Source organism: Physeter macrocephalus, chromosome 21, assembly GCF_002837175.3.
Source record: "Physeter macrocephalus isolate SW-GA chromosome 21, ASM283717v5, whole genome shotgun sequence".
NCBI lineage: Eukaryota > Metazoa > Chordata > Mammalia > Artiodactyla > Physeteridae > Physeter > Physeter macrocephalus.
The window spans coordinates 83,868,555-83,889,003 of record NC_041234.1 but is presented as its reverse complement, the minus strand read 5'-3'; the positions used below and the strand labels follow the sequence as shown (position 1 = coordinate 83,889,003).

Below are 20,449 nucleotides of genomic sequence, written 5' to 3'. Positions count from 1 at the left end.
TACACTATATATGTGTATATAAATAATATACACATACATATATATATATATATAAATATAAGAAAAGTTTCATACTTCATGCAGATACTACTTTGGAGTTAAGGAGCTAACCTGTAGGACCTGGATAGGGATCAAAGTTCACCAAGGCCCAATGTCATCATTAACAAAAAGGAAAAATATCAAAATTGTTAGAAATATCAAGAAACTAAAGCATTACACTAATTTCTTTCAAGTTAAACTTTAATTCAATAAAAGAATACTATGCAAGCTCATATTCATGCATCTGTATATAAACCAAATTATCACCATTTCACATCAACACTAAAATAAAAACAGCACATGTGACATACTTTGAAAGACCAAAAATCACTTTTATAATAATTATTACTATGAGTGCAGACAACAACAATCAATTCTAAGAGCAATTGGGTTTAAAATTCCATTTTAATTTGTAGTTTATGAACAAATCGAGAAGTCACAAATACTCATCAGATGTGTTCTTCTTCTGACTACTTTTGTTATTATTTCTTTTAGAAACAGTAATTTTTAAAGAACCTTTGTGACTGATGTCTTTATGTTGACATATTTCAGAGTAATGTTCAGCATTGAGCTCTATTACTGGTAAGAATAAACAGCCACAGTGCTGATTAAAATACAAAAAAGGATAATAGTTTGGTTTATTTGAATTATTGCATGCATAACCAAGCAAGATATTTGTGTCAATTCTTTACATTACATGCAAGAGAATTAACATGGCTGAGGAGATTTTCACTGCTTTTCTTCAGTAGTAAACCAAAGTAAAACTTTAAATAACACTCTCTATAAACAGTCAAATCAGATCAGATAAAATCTAGTTTTGAAAATGATCTTCTGAACAAACTATGTGATCCCATTTAATTCATGTTTTTAGAGCACATCGTATTAAAACTGACTGCAATCACTTCAGAGTTTATGGAAATTTTCACTTTTAAACACATTTAAAAAATGGGTCAGAGACCTTCAAAGGATAAAAAGGCAATTGCTTTGTTTTTTTAATCTTACATTTCTCTTATTTTTAAAAAATCAATGAGGGCCAAGTTTTCAATAATTAGAAATATAAAAATTGAATATCAAGTCTCAAGAATGTATTAATAATCTATCTCCAGTGACTGAGCTCAGCGACATTAATTCAGGATGAAAATGAGCGTTTCCAAACTTACTAAAATGAAATGACACAGCACAAACACAAAATGAAAAGTGAACATTGGATGCAAAACTGAGACTACTAGAGCAGTTAACACAAGACAAATGAGGTATAGACATGAAGCTGGTATGAAGAGATCACAATTCAATTTAATCATGCTGTGATCTTGAAGATAAATTTGATTGCCTAGCTCCTAGAGAAGATAAAATTTCTTTATTGTGCTTGGTGACATTTGCTGATCATATGACAGAACCATAGCAACACTTTTGGTATGGACCACAAGCATCTATTGGGTGATCACTAAAATGATTTCTGTGATGACATGCTGAGAAGCTCACATTAAAAATGCAGATGACATTTTGCTGCCAGGTTATCAGTATAGCTTTATGTTTAATAAAAAGACTAATAAATCCACTATTTCCTTTTTTTCCTCCAAGTTGGTATGTTTTAGTTCAACTTTAAATGATGAAATGCATTACTGAAAAGAATTATTAGATGCCATGGAAATGGATGGATGGATGGAGCTATGAATAAAACAAGCTCTTTCTTTTTAAGAAGTTCTTTGGATTATAGATTCTAAAGTCCTAAAGACTGAATAACCTACCAGCAAAATGAAATAAATGGAATAATAAATAGACCATTCCCCTACCACTCACATACATACCTGGTCTCCCCGGAGGACCTTGGGGCCCAGGGTTGCCTTTAGGGCCTTCCAGAGCTGGACCTGGAGAACCAGGAGGGCCTGGGGGACCCTGCAGACCAGGGAAACCATGAAAGCCTGGTTCACCCTTTGGACCTGGAAGGCCAGGGTTTCCTGGAATGCCAGGTAATCCTCCATCACCCTTTTGACCTATGAAAGTGAAGTCATGTTAGAGAACACATTAAATGGTACTGAATATCAGGCTTGTCTGTAAGACTAAAGCTGCTCCCACTTACTAGAACAAGTAATGGAATTTACTGAGGTCATTTCTACCTCCTACCAAATCCCCAGCCCATCCAGAAAACCCATACTGTTATTTCTATGTATAGAAATATAGAAACAATAATAACTTGCATCCTAAAATATATCCTTTGTATTAGGACATAGAGCAATGATCACATGACCAGTAGTTATGAGAAAAAAATAGAAAAGTATAAAATATCTGCAACAATAGGTTAGAGATAGCTGGAGGAAATTCCTAACACAAATGTTTTGAGACTAATTTTTGAGACCATTGGAAGATATGGATCTTCAATGGTTGCTGTGTGTCCCCGAAGACCATTCTATCCAAGATTTAGAAACACAATCTAGATAAACTCTTTACAACACCTTTTCTACACCACCAACATGCGTGAGAGCAATAAAACAGTCGCACATTAGAGTAATAATTTTATGTTGGATTCATGAAAAAAATACAGGAATTTCTAAGAGATCTATGTGTGGTTTGAAAAAAGCCTCCATAGAATAGCCAATGGTCATTTCAGAACATAAACATACATATCTGTACACACATTCAGTCATTTAATTGACTACTTGGTGCTTACAATAATAGTAACAAATGAGTGAAGGTAGATGTGTGTGCACACCTACCCATCCAAAATGCAAGATGTAAATTAAGATGGAGTTTTCAACAGACATTTTTATTATTGGTACATATTTCTACAGTTTTCTTATATTACCTTGGTTTTGGTTTCCATTGGGAGAAAAAAGAGTTTTTCTTCTGGCTAAAAGGGTTTTTAAAAACTTAGTGAAATCTACCTCTTCCTACAATTTTGCTTTCTTTTAAAAAAATTTTTTTTTATTTTAACATCTTTATTGGAGTATAATTGCCTTACAATGTTGTGTTAGTTTCTGCTGTATAACAAAGTGAATCAGCTATATGTATACATATATCCCTATATCCCCTCCCTCTTGCATATCCCTCCCACCCTCCCTATCCCAGCCCTAACATTTATTTATGAGGTTAATGAAGAGATATCTATATGTAAATGTTCTTAATGGTGCATTTTTTATAGTACAACTCTTTATACCAAGTTGCTAATTAAGAAATGCTTTAAGATGTAGCTCTAGCTTTGAGTTGTCTGGGGTTGTATGTGGAGATGAATAAGTAAGTGTACTAGAGAATATTATATTTTATGGACTGATTTAGCATGCTTCATTAAAGTTTACCAGAAAGTCCTGGAAGTCCAGGGGGTCCTGGGATTCCAAAGCCTGGTTGACCTGTTAGAGCATAAACCAAAAATTCTCAAATAGATAATAATAACTGAAACAAGGACAAATTATTTTTGGATCATTTAGGTTTTTCGTAAGTGCTGCAATGTATATTATATGAAACATGAAGACATTTCCAACATGGAACTACAATTCTAACATGAGAAAACCATATAAACTTATATTCTATTTGTGATGAGTGTTATCTTTAAAAACTCATGTCATATGAATATATGTGTGTATATATAAATGGAATAGAGATTGCATAGTGAAAGGAGGTCATCCAGAGTAGTTGACTTCTTGATGACAAGAAGTTGTCCAGGTAGCTTCTTGACATGAAAAGTTGAACAAGAAAGGATATGGAGTTTTTCATAAGAGGGAGGCAACTTTATCGATAAATGTGAGGTAATATTCTCAGGACGGAGTGGAAGAAGGTAATTAGGAAGGGAAAAGTATGTGGTAGCTTAGAGGGTAAGAAAGAAGATACAATTTCACTATGGGTAAAAAAGGGCAAAAGTTAAAGTAGACAAAGAAGAAATTAGAAAATTAAGGACAATAAAAAAATATAGCACCTGGTTCACCCTTCTGTCCAGCTGGTCCAGGAATACCATCTTGACCTGGTTTGCCTTTTTCACCTGGAGGCCCTGGTGGCCCAGGACGACCTCCACCACCTGAAGAACAGAGTACAGCAGGTTACACCTATCTTCCCAATTCCCTTTTCCTTCCATATCCCCAATTCTTTCCGTTTTGGCTTCAAATAGTTCTACCCAAAAGACACAAAGTGTCTCTGGGACACTCCTTTAAATCATGAAATCTTGTGGAAAAGAAATACAGGATGATTTGAGAATAAGGAACTGCTTTATCATTCATTCAGTATTCAAAACATTTCACTTTCTCATTTTAATCTACCTTTAGAATATATAAGAAAGCAAGATGTGCACGTGTGGGGGGATGGAAGTGGGGTGAATTATAGGCCTCGTATGGGGCCAAAGGAAGTGATTTGCTTTAGAATTCAGTAAATAAAGAAAACTACACCTTGCCATTCTAAAATAATCAGAGCATCTATCTACTATTATAGGATACTTGAAATAACTCTCCTTGGAAAAAGTGAGGCCCCAAAATAAGGTCCCATAATAATAATTTTAAGCAACTTTTATTAAGAATTGTTCACTTCGTACCTAACAGGTAGTATTAAGTGAATGATCACCATGTTTCTTTGTCTTGAAAATGTTCACAGCTCCCAGAAATGATTTGACTTTCCCAAAATGAATAAAGCCTTAGTTTAACAGAACAGCAAACCCTTATTTTTCATTCTTACCTACAGGACCAGGTTCTCCTGGAAGGCCGGGGTTCCCAGGAGGACCATTAATACCTTTTGGTCCAGGAAGGCCTGGGGTTCCTAGAGTAAAGAGCTCAATTTAATGATAAAAGAAAAACCGCACTGCTTTGAGAACTACAATTCGAACTTACAATTTAGAGTGTTAGCATAGAAACAGTGAAGAATAGAAAGAAAACCCAAAAAGATGGCTGGTGTTTGCTTGATGATTTAAGAATAATTTTAAGTTTTACCTTGATTTATCCAGAGGTTGACATTATTTTATATTCATAATAAAAACAATTATCACCATATTATACTGGTAGAATTAATCGGTAGGATTCCATTGTATGGATATACAAAATTTTTAAGAATCCATTCATTTCTTGTTGGACATTTGGGCTGTTGTCAGGTTTTAGCTATCGTGAATATCTATTCTATTTACAGAAACCTGGTCTACTTAGCTATTATGAGTAATGCTGCTATGAATACCTCTGTGCTGGTATTTTTGTAGACATAAGTCTTAATTTATCTTGGGTAAATACTTGGATAGGAGTGAAACTGCTGAGTCACAGAATAGGTATATGCTGTGATTTATAAACAAACAAACAATATTTGGGAGTTCCAGTTGCTCCAGATCCTTGTACAACATACGTGATACCAGTTGTTTTAATAATAGCCATTCTAGTATAAATGTAGTGCTACCTCATTGTGGTTTTAATTTGCATTTCTTTGATAGCTAACGATATTGATCACTTTTGCACGTGTTTATTGAACATCCGTGTATCTTCTTTTGTGAAATGTGCGTTCCAAGTTTTCGGCATTTAGAAAAATGGATTGCATGTCTTGTTATTACTGAGTTGTAGAAGTTCTTTATATATCCCAGATATCAGTCATTTATGAGATACATGTTTTGCAAGTATCTTCTCCTAGTCTGTAGCTTCCCTATTCATTTGCTTAATGGTGTCTTTCGATGAGCAGACGAAAAGAAGAACTCAGTTTCTTTAAAATAAAAAAACAGTGTGGAGCAATTGGACATCTGTATGAAAAGAAATGAACCTTGACCCCTAAGCACACCATAAAACTATTCTTCTTCGAGACAGACCATAAACCTAAATATAAAACCTTAAACCTTAAACATTGAAAGTTACAGAAAAAATGAGAATATTTCCATAAACCTGAGTAGGCAAATATTTCTTGAATAGGACACAAAAAGCACTAACCATGAAAGAAGAGTAAGAAAGGACTTTATTAACATCGCATGACAGCATTAAGAGAGTGAAAGGCAAATTTGAGACAGAAAGAATCTATTTGTAATAGATATCCAGAATATATAAAGAACTGCTCTGAATCAATAAGAAAAAAGGCAAACAACTCATTAAATAAGAGCAAAGAAACTTGGAGCAGGCACTTCATAAAGATGCCAAATGGCTAATAAGTATATGAAAAGGTGTTTAACATTGTCATTCATTAGGAAAATGTAAATTAAAACTTCACTGAGATACCTCTACATACCCACAAGAATTGCTAAAATTAAAAAGACTGACAATATCAAGTGAGGTGAGGATACAGGCAACTGGACATTTCACAACACAAAGTACTAACCACTATATGACTATGGCAAGCCACCAGGAGCCACCCACGGACATTCATACATTGCAGGTGGGACTGTAATGTATAAAATCACTTTGGAAAACTGGCACCATCTACTAAAGTTAAATGTACACCTACCATCGGATTCAGTAATTCTACCACTAAGTTTTTGTGTGAGAGAAATGAGTACACGTATCCCCCAAAAGACATGTCAAAGAATGTTAATAGCATCTTTTTTCTTAATAGTCCCAAACTGGAAACAACCCAAAAGTCCATCAAGAAGAGAATGGGTAATTGATTATGGTTTATTTCTTCAATGGAATATTATGGAGCAACGATAAAAAAAAACTGCTGACTGGCAACAAGATAAATGAATCTTACATTCATAATGATGAGTGAAAGAGGCTAGACACAAAGATATATACCGTATCATTCCATTTATGTGAATTTCAGAAACAGGTAAAATTAACTGGTGGTGATAGAAGTTATAGTAGTGGTTACCTGGGGAAGGGGGGTGTCACTGTGAAGGGGCGTAGGTAAACTTCATGGGGTAAGGGAACTGTTTTATATCTTGATATGTGTGGTGGGTACATGGATATATATATATATATGGGTAAAAACTCATTTATTGTCTTGTACATTTTATTGTATGCTATACTTTAATAAAAAGGTTAAGGAAAAGATAACCAAAGGCCCACTGCATCCATGCCACTGTGCAATCCAAAAAACAAACAAACAAAAAAATAAATACAAGCATAAACAGAGCAGGTACTATAACAATTGAGTCCAGACCACCTACTTGACTACAGTGCTTAAGTCCCTTTGCTTGCATGACTCAGCCTTAACATTTGAATGAACTGCATGATTGTTCTACCAACAGCTACCCACCGTGTGCCTGAGTACAATATTCTAAGGGAATCAGCAGCAGGCTAGGGCTTGGCAGTGTACATTATCACCTAGAAAAATAGTAAGGCCTCTTAGTTGACTTGTGGCTAGCGGTCAAAGACTCAAAAGTGCTCTCTGCCCACAGGATATTGTCCTGAGTTGGTAATGGCCATTTTCATTTTATACAGAAAGAAATTTGGGCAAAAATGTTAAAGAGCTAGTTCAAGATTGCTTTGCTGGTCCGCAGCTGATTGAGAAATAGAACAGAAGTCTGTCAATTAAGAAGTTGCTTTGTGACATGGGTTAGAGTAGATAAGAAAGGAGAGAAGGGAGCATTTAAGAAAAGTAATATTACCAGGGAATCCAGGAAGGCCTGGTTGTCCTTTTGCTCCAGGGGTCCCTGGTAATCCAGGCAAACCAGTATCTCCCATAGCACCTTTGATACCAGGGTTCCCTGGGTACCCCGGCAAACCAGGTTCACCCTAAAATCATGAATAGAAAGATAAAACTGAAGTCTCTACATGACTTAGATTTTATGACAACATACAGTTATTCACAGAGCTTTTACTGGATGTCAGGCACTCTGCTAAGTGCTTTACATAAATTGCTTCATTTAATCATCACAACAGCCCTCTGGGTTAGGCTTTATCATCTCCCATTTATAAACGAGAAAACTGAATCTTGGAGAACTCAAGTGCCTAAGGTCTCTGGTAAGTAGCAGAACTGGGATTTGAACCAAGATCTGTCAGACTCCAGAGCTCATGCTATTCCCATGATATGTAGATGCATTATTCTCATTAATCCTAACTCTGTAAGAAAGATACTATTATTATCCCCATTTGATGGTAACGCAGCTAATAAGTGGTAGAATCTGAGCTTGGGTCCATGCAGTTTGACTTCAGAACCTGTGATCATCATCCCTAGTATACTTCAATGAAATTCATTGCTTACAATAAGCATGTCAAACAATAATTACAGTAGGTTCTACTGTAAAAGGGAAATTTCATCTTAACATGAAGAAGTCTATCAGTTCTTCAGTGGACATCTCAAATCCCATTTCCTCCATGAAGACTTCCAGGACAGAGAGCCTACCCTAAAAATTTAGGGTAGGTTCTTATTCCATTATGTTTATAATGCTTTCACATATGCATGTCTTGACTCTTCAATTACACTGAAAACTTCTTTGGGGTCAGAGATAATTAATATATAACCACTTTTGCTCAACAAACATTTGCATTGTTTTCTTCTAATAAAGCCTTAGAAGAAATCATACCCACTTTCACGATTAAAACAAGTTTTTCCCAACAACAATGAGAATATATGTCATAACACTAAATCTACCACAGTGTTCACTGCTCTGCTCATGAGGCCCATGACCTGTCCGACAAAGTGTTCAACATCACCTGCTGAATACTTTCTTTTTCATTTAGTGCTTATGCTTGTCTAGGTGAGTAAGATCAAATATTTGTGACTCAAGTGTTTCCTCACTGCGGTAAAAGCTTTTTAAACTAGTGACTTTTCTCCTTACTTCCCTTTCTTAAAAAACAATTAACAATCTTGGGCTTAGAATATATGTATTTCTGTCTGAACCATTATAAATCCAATATCTAGAACATTTTTACACACATAATAGGTATACAATTGAATTTTGGATTGAACTGGTTCCAGCTTAGGTACTTACACAGAAAAGCTTTGAATCAACTATCATAATTCTTCTTGTTATTCATGAACCAATGACATATATCAAAATTAAAAAAAAACAAGAAGAAAACTCCATTATTCTGCTAATGGTAAACATGAAATGCAGTAGATAAGCTTCTGATTATTTATAATGAAGTATGTTAAATTCTACAAATAACCCCAAATTGTAATTTTGACCAGTTCTTGTTCCCTGATACAGTTCTTCTTACCACCGTATGGCCCTACTCCTTCAAACCAAGTGAACTGTAAAAAAGAAAGAAAATATTTCACTAGGACTTCTGAAAAGTACTACAATTTGCTAGTTTAAGTTTCACCTAAGCTTTTATTATTCATACACTTGCAGAAAAAATAATGAGCTTCTAAAAAGATAAGCAAGAAGATAATGAAAAAGAGTACTCAGAAAATCAACAACCTGTCCAAGAATCCTATAAATCACTCTGAGAGGGGAAAATTCTAGTCTATTAATCCTCAGCAAAAGCTAGGCATGACTTAAACCACACTTATCCATACACTTAAACTACAAATATCTACATTTATTCTAATGTCAAGCTTTGATATAATTCTTTTTAAAATTTAGATATAATTGACATATTATATTAGTTTCAGGTGTACAACAAAATGATTCAATATGTGCATATATTGTGAAACGATCACCATAGTAAGTCTAGTTAGTATCCATCACCATACAGTTATAAAATTTTTGTTCTTGTGAGGAAAAGTTTTAAGCAATTTTCAATATACAATTTTTTAACTATAGTCACCATGCAGTATATTACATCCCCATGACTTACTTTATTGCTAGAAGTTTGTACTTTTTAACCCCCTTCACCTATTTCACCCACCCCCACCCTCCCCTGCCTCTGGCAACCACCACCAATATATTCTCTGTATCCATGAGCTTGGTTTTTGTTTGTTTTATTATTTTGATTTTATTTGTTTTTAGATTCCACATATAAATGACATCACATGGTATTTGTTGTTCTCTGTCTGACTTACTTCACTTAGCATAATACCCTCAAGGTCCATCTATGTTATCACAAATGGCAAGGTTTCATTCTTTTTTAGACACCACTTCTTTATCCATTCATCCATCAGTGGACATTTAGGTTGCTTAGCCATTGTTAATAATGCTGCAAGAAACATGGGGGTGCATATATCTTTTCCAGTTAGTGTTTTCATTTTCTTTGGATAAATACCCAGAAGGTAAACTGCTGGATCATATGGTAGTTCTATTTTTAATTTTTTGAGGAACCTGGATACTGTTTACAGTCCCAGCAACAGTGTGCAAGAGTTCCTTTTGTCCACATCTTTGCCAACACTTGTTATTTTTTGTTTTTTTGATAATAGCCATTCAAAAAGGTGTGAGGTGATATCTCATGATTTTGATTTGCATTTTCCTGATGATTAGTGATATTGAGAACCTTTTCATGTACCTATTGGCCATAGGTATGTCTTTTTTGGAAAAATGTCTATTCAGATTCTCTGCTCATTTTTTAATCAGATTGATTTTTTTTGCTATTGAGTTGTATGAGTTCTTTATATATTTTAGATATATAAAGATCAGATACATGATTTGCAAATACTTTCTCCCATTTAGTAGGCTGCCTTTTCATTTTGTTGGTTTCCTTTCCTGTGCAGAAGTATTTTAGTTTGATGTAGTCCCACTAGTTCACTTTTTTGTTTTTGTTGCCTTTGCTTTGGTGTCCAATTCAAAAACTCATTGCCAAGACCAATGTCAAGGAGTTTACAACTTGTGTTTTCTTTTAGGAGTTTTATGGTCTCAGGTCTTATGTTCAAATTTTTGATCCACTTTGAGTTGATTTTTGTGTATGGTGTAAGATAGTGGTCCAGTTTCAATTTTTTTGCATGTGGCTGTCCAATTTTCCCAACATCATTTATTGAAGAGACTGTCCCTTCCCCCTTGTATAGTTTTGGTTTCTGTGTTATAAATTAACTGACCATACATGCTTAAGTTTATTTCTGGGATCTCTATTTTGCTCCATTGATCTATGTGTCTGTTTTTGTGTGAATACCATCTTGTTTTTTTTTGCTTTTGTTTTTGTTTTTGTTTTTTTAACTCTGACAGCGTTCTCTCCCTCTTACTCTCCCAAAGGAAGAGAAGAACAATCCTCAGTGGCTAGTGGCAGTTGCAGAAGTAACACCAAGAGCTGACTTCACACTCAGGAGAGAACGCTGAACCTCCTTCTTGTGGTTTCGGGTGCTCCTCACATTCATAAAAACTTCTCTAGTAACAATCTATACAAATGATCCCTGAAAATACAGTCTTCATACTTTTTTGATTACTATAGCTTTGAAATATAGTTTCAAAACAGGGAGCGTGATGCCTCCAGCTTTGTCCTTTTTTTCTATTGCTTCAGCTATTTGAGGTCTTTTATGGGTCCATTCAAATTTTAGGATTGTTTGTTCTATTTTCTGAAAAAAATGACACTGGAATTTTATAGGGATTGCACTGAATCTACAGATTGCTTTGGTAGAATGGACATTTTAACAATATTAATTCTTCCAATCCATGAGCATGGAATGTCTTTCCTTTTATTTGTGTCTTCTACAATTTCTTTCATCAACGTCTTACAGCTTTCAGTGTGCAAGTCCCTTGGTTAAATTTATCCCCAGATATTTTCTTCTTTTTGATGCAATTGTGAATGGAATGGTTTTCTTAACTTTTCTTTCTGCTAGTTCGTTATTAGTGTATAGAAACACAACACATTTTTAAATATTGATTTGGTATCCTGAAAATTGACTGAATTTTTTTATTGGTCCTAACAGTTTTTTGGTGTGGTCTTTAGGGTTTTTAAAATATATAATATCATGTCATTTGCAAATAAGTTTTACTTCGTCCCTTCCGATTTGATTGTTTTTTTCTTTCTTTTCCTTGCCTAATTGCTTTGGCTAGGACTTCTAATGCTATGTTGAATAAAAGTGACAAGGGTGGGCATCCTTGCTTGTTCTTAATCTTAGAAGAAAAGCTTTCAGCCTTTCACCATTGAGTATGATGCTAGCTGTGGGCTTATCATGTATTGCCTTTATTATGTTGAGGTATGTTCCCTCTATGCCCACTTTGTTGAGAGTTTTATCATATGTGGGTATTGAATTTTGTCAAATGCCTTTCTGCATCTATTGTGATGATCATATGATTTTTACCCTTCATTTTGCTAATGTGGTGTATAATATTGTTTGATTTGCAGATGTTAGGCCATCCTTGCACCTCTGGAAAATTCCTCTTGATCATGGTGTATGATCCTTTTAATGTATTGGAGTTTGGTTTGCTAATATTTTATTGAGGATTTTTTCCATCTGTGTTTATCAGTGATATTGGCTGTAATTTTCTCTTCTTGTGGCATCCTTGTCTGGTTTTGGTATCAGGGTAATGCTCACCTCATAAAATGAATTTGGAAGTGTTCCTTTCTCTTCTATTTTTTTTGGAAGAATTTGAGAAGGATTGGTATTAATTCTTCTTTAGATGTTTGATAGAACTCACCAATGAAGCTGTCCGGTTCTAGACTTTTGTTTTTTGGGAGATTTGATATAACTGAAAATGGAATATATCATCCCTAATGAGTCAAATTTAACATTGTGAAACTACCTAACAAATACAGTAACACCGTAAGACTAAAATGCTTTTTAACAAGTCTGAAACTAGAACTGCTTTCAAGGTCACTGTGTTGTATAACAGGCACTCCATGTACAAATAGGAGTCAAGTTGATACCTATTTTGCTGTTAAAATCCAAATTGGTTATCTAAGAGTATTTGGATCATAGACATTCTCTACTATCTCTTAATAACAGAATCTCGCTTCCATTCCATGCTATAACCTAAGACCTGGAATAAAATATCAGGCTGACCTCAATATACAGAATAGAAGACATCAAAGTTGGTGAAAAAGCTAACACTGTTATTGTGTTCCATTGTAAAATTAAAGAAGCACTGCAGTAGAAAAAAAAAAAAAAACAGGACAATGAGTTGAAAATATTTGGTGAGAAAGGGTAAAAACCGTACCCTGTTTTATGGCAAGAAGAGTATTGCAATAGTAGTCCAATCAGTTGGAAGTTGTGGTTCCCACATAATTATTAAAGTTTTTTACAGTTCAATTTATATTTGGAGATTAAAGACACCATGAACCAAGCCATATATAGGTTCTTCTTTAGTTAGGAAATATTAACAATAGGGAATTAAAGAGTGGATGCAGAGATACTCTTATTTAACATTTTACTAAATGATATAGGAAAGGGAGTATAAAATAAGATCTTCAAGTTTGCATGCTACTTTCCTCTCCCAGGTAGTGAAATTTTAAGCTAACAGGGACAAATTCATACATAAAGGCTCAAAGCTGCCTGAGCAGGCCAAAACACGGTACATGGGATTCAATGAATATGTGTAAGGTGATGAACTTAGAGAAAAATAATATGAACTAAGTTTATAAAATAATGGACCCTATGGTATCCTTTACCACCCAAGGAAGATACTACCTTAGTAGCTGTAAGTCTATTCAGAAAATCTATTCTGTACGATTCAGTCTTGGTAAATTTTGTGTTTTTAGGAATTTGTCCATTTCAAAGTTATCCAATTTGTTGTTGTACACTTGTTCATAGTACCCTCATAATCCTTTTTATTTCTGTAAAATTGGTGGTGATGCACCCTCTTTCATTTCTAATTTTAGCAATTGGAGTCTTCTCTCTTTTTCTCTTAGCCAACCTAGCTAAAGGTTTTTCAATTTTGTTCATCTTTTCAAAAGAACCAACTCTTGGTTTTATTGATTTTCTCTATTATTTTTAATCTCTACTGTATTTATTGCTGTTTTTTTTTTTAAACTTTATTTTTAAGTTATTACTATTTTCTTGGCTGTGTCACGCAGCATGTGGGATCTTAGTTCCCCAACCAGGGATCGAACCTGTGCCCCCTGCAGTGGAAGTGCAGGGTCTTAACCACTGGACTACCAGGGAAGTCCCTTTATTGCTGTTTCAATCTTTATTATTTCCTTCCTTCTGCCAGCTTTGGATTGAGTTTGTTCTTCTTTTTCTAGTTCCTGAAGGTCTGAAGGTAAATTGTTGACTTAGGATTTTTCTTCTTTAATGCAAGCATTTACACTATAAATTTCCCTCTTAGCATTGCTTTTGCTGGATCCTATAAGTTTTGGTATGTTGTGTTTTCTTTTCCACTTGTCTCAAGATATCTTCTAATTTCCCTTGTGTCCTCATCTTTGTCCCATTGGTTGTTAAGAGTATGTTCTTTAATTTCTACATTTTTGTGAATTTTCCAGTTTTCCTTTTGCTGTTTGCATTTTATTGTAACTGGAAAAGATACTCTGTATGGTTCCAATCTTTTAAAATTTATCAAGACTTATTTTGTGGCCTAACATATGCTCTATTCTGAAGAATGTTTCTTGTGCACTTGAAAAAATAGAGACTCTGCTGTTGTGGGTTGGAATGTTCTGTATAGGTCTGTTAGGCCCAATTGACTTTGCCCATTTAAAAACTGGTCTATTTGCTTTCTTATTGAATTATAAGAGTTTTTAAAATATATTCTGGATACAACTCTCTTATCTTATATATAATTTGCAAATATTTTCTCCCTTTCTGTGGGTAGTCTTTTCACTTTCTTGATGCTATCATTTGTAACACAAAATTTTAACGTGGTTCAATTCATTTATTTTTTCTTTGTTTGCTTGTGCTTTTGGTGTCATATCTAAGAAATAATTACCCTAACCCAAGGTCCTGAAGATATATCATGTTTTCTTCTAAGACTTTCTGCTTGTCGATTTCAGCAAAAAAGCTATCTGGGATTATGATAGGGATTGCTCTGAGTCTGTAGTATGATTAGATTTTAAGAAGGATTAATGGAGGTTAGAAATATTATGCCACATTTAAAGAATACAGTCATTAAGTTTAAGAGTTGAAGAAATCTTAGGTACTATCTAGTCCAGCTCTCTCATCTCACAGACAAATACTATGTATAGAGTGCTTTATAATTTACAAAGTTTTTTTTTAAGTCTAATTGAAGCCTCACAATAACTCTGTGCAATAGGTATAATTCTTCTTTCTATTTTACTGACAAAGTAGTGAAGATACAAAAGAATTGAGTGACTTACAAGGTCACGTAGACAGACTCAGGACTCAAAGTTCTGCCTATTGATTCCCTGTCCAGGGTTTTCAGTGTACTATATTAATTATGCTTTTTGACTAACAAGGACACTCTCTCATAAATTGTGTCATTTGTAAAACAAACTACCATCTGACCTTTTACCGCTATCCTTACTTCTTAACAGCTCACTAATTATAGAATTTTTTCTTATGCTTGACATCCCCCAATCATACTATCATGTCTTCTGAAACTTTTATTCTACTCTTCCTTTACAATATAGGCAGGCACTCCTCATTTTGCATAACAGTATTGGACTATAAAAATGAAAATGCAAGATGAAACCATGGAAAGAGATTTTAAAAATCAATGGGAAAAATATGATCATTCTATGACCTGTAAAAGTTTTTCTCAAAACACTAAAATCCCTCTTCCTGTCAGTTATACATGTATAGAGAGTCAAGTTCATATGTTGATCATTTCAACTTCACTAGCTTTCTTGGCTGCACATCTAAAGTCTCTCAAATGGTGGCAGTGTCAACATTCCTTTGGCTGGCTATTTCATCTCTAACTCCATCTACATTAGATTTAAATTTCATTTCCAGTGTTATCACCTTTCATTTTTTTTTACCGCACTTTCATCATTGTTGGTCAATTTTCTCTTTTGATTATCCATTTTTGTTAAATTTCAGTTTGGTTTATCAATGAGAGACAGAGGCGACACATCTACACGCTTTGCTGTCAATGCATTATGGGAACAATAGATTCACAGTGATGAATCACTGACAGAATTTGAAAAAATTGAAATGACTGCTCACTGATCATGATGCACAGTAGATATTTACATAGTGGTTTAGGGATTGAAGAGCTTATATATCATGGTAACTTAAATTTGAACCATATTGTTGTGGACTGATGCTATTTAACTAAACTGTGGTAACAAATTTGTGCATATCAGAACTGTACAAAGCAAGGACTGTCTGTGCCTATTAGAACTGAGAGGTAAAATCTTATTTTTTAAATATGTCATCATTTTAAGATAAAATAATACCATCTGAAAGAAACAGTAGGATACTTCAAATACATGATTTCCTGGTTTTATCAGCTCTGCAAATGTCCATATTTAGTGTAGATTTCCTTATTGAAATATACTTGTAGGATGCATAGAAAAACTAAGAGTTAGCCTCTTGCTTGAAGAGTTGAATATACTGTGGACACTGGCCAGTTGAAACATGGTTTTCTGCTGCCATCCATTATACTTTCAGAGATGAATTATTATGGTAATTTTGGTTGCACTGTATGAATGTTAAAATTCACTCAGTCTAGAAAAAAATATGTATAAACAAATTTAGAAAATTTTTTAAATGTAATTTCAAATCAATGAGTAAAGAATGGAGCTCATAACAAATGGGTTTGGGTTATTTGGATAATTTATTTGGAAAAAAATATATAGTTTCTCACCTTGCAAAACATACAGAAAAAGTCATGGGTTAAAGATGTAAACATAAAGAATAAAATCATGCAAATACTGGAATAAAATATATAGGACTCTTTTTATAATCTTAGATATAGAAGTCTTCATAACAATCAGAAAACCATGCTCCTGATCTTTCCTGCCTAATCTGTTTCTCCCCAAATCCCTCCTATCTCAGTATGTAGCAACTCCATTCTTGCAGCTGCTCAGATAAAAACTTTAGAATCATCCTTGACATCCATCTCTCTTTCTCTCATATTCCATACACAAATCTTGCTGACTTGACTTGGAAAATATCTTAAGATTCTGACAGTTTCTTATCACTTCCACTGCCACCACCCCGATCCAAGCTATCAACATCTCTAGTTTGTATTATAAAGAATAATAAAAATAAAATAATAATAATAAAAATAGTGTCATAATTGGTCTCACTCTTTTCATCCTTACTCCTCTATGATTTATATCCAAAATGAGAGCTGTGATTTTTTTAAATTAAAGTACAATCATGTTATTCCTTCCAGTTGTCCCTTATTTCACTTAGGAGTATATGCCTTACTATGATCTAAAAAGCCCTAGATAATCTATCCTCCATTACCAACCTGATCTCATCTGCTACTGACTTTCACCTCAAAACTTGGCTTAATTCACACTAGCCTCATTTATATTTCTCGAAATGCCAGGGTCTTTGAATGACTAACCCCCTCATTGCATGAGGCCACTTAAACAATTGTTATCAGAGAAGCTTTTCCTTACTACCCTATTTTAAAAAATGTAACATTTCTCAGCAATTCTTATCGCCAAGCCTCACTCTAATTTTGCAATACCTTCTACAAACTTTTTGTTTATTTTTTTCACTGACTAGATGTAAACTCCATGCAGGCAGTGAATTTGTTTCACTCATACTCTATCTCCAGCACCTAAAATAGATCCTGGCACATCATACATACTCAACAGGTATTTTTTGAATGAATGAATGAGTATAACATTTGTTTATGTTAAAATGTTAAACTTCTACTTGATGAAATGTACAGTAAACACTGTAGTAAGACAAACAACTGACTGGGAGAAACTATTTGCAACATATATAATAGACAATGGATGCATCTTCGGTGTTTATAAAGTACTTTTACAAATCAATAGGAAATACATAAGGAAATCCCCTCCTAAAAAATGAGGCAAAGAGTATGAATAGACAATTTGCTGAGGAGATATACATATAAGAAATCTCACTTGGAATCAGGAACATTCAAATTTAAACAATGATATGCTACTTTTTACCCATTAGATAGACAAAATTAGAAAGACTGATAATACCTAATACTTGTAAAATGAGGAGAAAATAGAAAATTTCTTACACTGATCAAGGGAGTATCAAGCAGTAGAGCTATTTAATTAGGAAAATTTGCCAGTAACTATCAATGTTAAAAAGGAATATACAGGCTTCTGCACACCGTCCCAGAGCTGAGGTGTCAGCACAGTTATTTCCCAGGAGGAACTCTGGTCTGAAGGGTCAGGTGCGAGAACTCTGCATGAGGCCCTCTATGAGCAAGGTACACCAGACTAAGCAACAAGGGAAAAAAGTTAGACACTCGACGATAAAATGAGGAAAAGCAGCAATTAGAGGAAGACCTTCAAGACGGCAGAAGAGTAAGACATGGAGATCACCTTCCTCCCTACAAATACATCAAAAATACATCTACATGTGGAACAACTCCTACAGAACACCTACTGAACGCTGGCAGAAGAAACTCCCCACGTACCTGGGTAGGGCAAAAGAAAAAAGGAAAAACAGAGAAAAAAGAATAGCTTCCACACACTAGGAAGCCCCTTCACTGGCAGAGACTGCGGGTGGTGGCGGGGGGAAGCTTCGGAGCCACGGAGGAGAGCGCAGCAACAGGGGTGCAGAGGGCAAAGCGGAGAGATTCCCACATGGAGGATCGGTGCCGACCAGCACTCACCAGCCCGAGAGGCTTCTCTGCTCACCCGCCAGGGCGGGTGGGGGCTGGGAGCTGAGGCTCGGGCTTCGGAGGTCAGATCCCAGGGAGAGGACTGGGGTTGGCCACGTGAAGACAGCCTGAAGGGGGCTAGTGAGCCACAACTGGCTGGGAGGGAGTCAGGGAAAAAGTCTGGACCTGCCTAAGAGGCAAGAGACCATTGTTTCGGGGTGTGTGAGGAGAGGGGATTCACAGCACCACCTAAACGAGCTCCAGAGGTGGGCGCGAGACGCAGCTATCAGCACGGACACCAGAGACGGGCATGAGACGCTAAGGCTGCTGCTGCAGCCACCAAGAAGCCTGTGTGCAAGCACAGGTCACTATCCACACCTCCCCTCCCAGGAGCCTGTGCAGCCCACCACTGCCAGGGTCCCGTGATCCAGACCAACTTCCCAGGGAGAACAAACGGTGTGCCTCAGCCTGGTGGAAAGATATGTGGGCCTCTGCCACCGCAGGCTCGCCCCGCATTCCGTACCCCTCCACGCCCCCCTCAGACTGAGTGAGCCAGAGCCCCCTAATCAGCTGCTAATTTAACCCCGTCCTGTCTGAGCAAAGAACAGACACCCTCAGGTGACCTACATGCAGAGGCAGGGCCAAATCCAAAGCTGAACCCCAGGAGCTGTGTGAACAAAGAAGAGAAAGGGAAATCTCTCCCAGCAGCCTCAGGAGCAGCAGATTAAATCTCCACAATCAACTTGATGCACCCTGCATCTGTGGAATACCTGAATAGACAACGAATCATCCCAAATATGAGGCAGTGGACTTTGGGAGCAATGATATATATATATATATTTTTTTCCTTTTTCTCTTTTTGTGAGTGTGTATGTGTATGCTTCTTTGCGTGATGTTGTCTGTAGAGTTTTGCTTTTACCATTTGTTCTAGGGTTCTGTCTGTCCATTTTTTTGTGTTTTGTTTGATTACTTTTTAATTGTTTTTATTTTTAATAATTATTTCTTATTTTAATAATGTTATTTTCTTTCTTTCTTTCTCTCTCTCTCTCTCTCTCCCTCCCTCCCTCCCTCCCTCCCTCCCTCTCTTTCTCTCTTTCTTTCTTTTTTTCTCCCTTTTCTTCTGGGCCGTGTGGCTGACAGGGTTTCCGTGCTCCGGCTGGGTGTCAGGCCTGTGGCTCTGAGGTGGGAGACACGAGTTCAGGACACTGGTCCACCAGACACCGCCTGGCTCCACGTAATATCAAACGGTGAAAGCTCTCCCAGAGATCTCCATCTCAACACTAAGACCCAGGTACACTCAACGACCAGCAAGCTACAGTGCTGGATACCCTGTGTCAAACAACTAGCAAGACAGGAACACAACCCCACCCAGTAGCAGAGAGGCTGCCTAAAATCATAATAAGGTCACAGGCACCACAAAACACACCACCAGACACGGACCTGCCCACCAGAAAGACAAGATCCAGGCTCATCCACCTGAACACAGGCACTAGTCCCCTCCAGCACGAAGCCTACACAACCCACTGAACCAACCTTAGCCACTGGGGGCAGGCACCAAAAACAATGGGAACTACTAACCTGCAGCCTGCAAAAAGGAGACCCTAAACACAGTAAGTTAAGCAAAATGAGAGGACAGAGAAACACACAGCAGATGAAGAAGCAAGGTAAAAACCCACCAGACCAAACAAATGAAGAGGAAATAGGCAGTCTACCTGAAAAAGAATTCAGAGTAATGATAGTAAAGATGGTCTAAAATCGTGGAAATAGAATGGAGAAAACACAAGAAACGTTTAGCAAGTACCTAGGAGAACTAAAGAGCAAACAAACAATGATGAACAACAAAATAAATGAAATTTAAAATTCTCTACAAGGAATCAATAGCAGAATAACTGAGGCAGAAGAACGGATAAGTGACCTGGAAGATAAAATAGTGGAAATAACTACCACAGAACAGAATAAAGAAAAAAGAATGAAAATAATTATGGACGGTCTCAGAGAACTCTGGTACAACATTAAATGTACCAACATTCGAATTATAGGGGTCCCAGAAGAAGAAGAGAAAAA

The 20,449-nt window shown here is 35.9% G+C and overlaps 1 protein-coding gene and 1 non-coding gene across 3 annotated transcripts in view; both read right to left on the bottom strand.

Annotated features, from left to right (window-relative positions):
• COL4A5 (collagen type IV alpha 5 chain) overlaps window positions 1–20,449 on the bottom strand; it is a 257,406-nt gene that overhangs the window by 22,494 nt on the left and 214,463 nt on the right. Inside the window, exons 37-42 of one of the 2 annotated variants that reach the window (XM_024128226.2) lie at window positions 7,523–7,649; window positions 4,693–4,773; window positions 3,947–4,045; window positions 3,333–3,383; window positions 1,848–2,033; window positions 112–120 (exon numbers count right to left, since the gene is read on the bottom strand). In XM_024128226.2, coding sequence (XP_023983994.1) covers window positions 112–120; window positions 1,848–2,033; window positions 3,333–3,383; window positions 3,947–4,045; window positions 4,693–4,773; window positions 7,523–7,649 — 553 coding nt within the window. The remainder of the gene's footprint in view (window positions 1–111; window positions 121–1,847; window positions 2,034–3,332; window positions 3,384–3,946; window positions 4,046–4,692; window positions 4,774–7,522; window positions 7,650–20,449) is intronic. The other variant, XM_024128225.2, reaches the window with a different exon arrangement.
• Window positions 10,945–11,155, bottom strand: LOC112066144 (small nucleolar RNA U3). The gene has a single exon (XR_002892439.1). It is a non-coding gene; the product is annotated as a small nucleolar RNA U3 (small nucleolar RNA).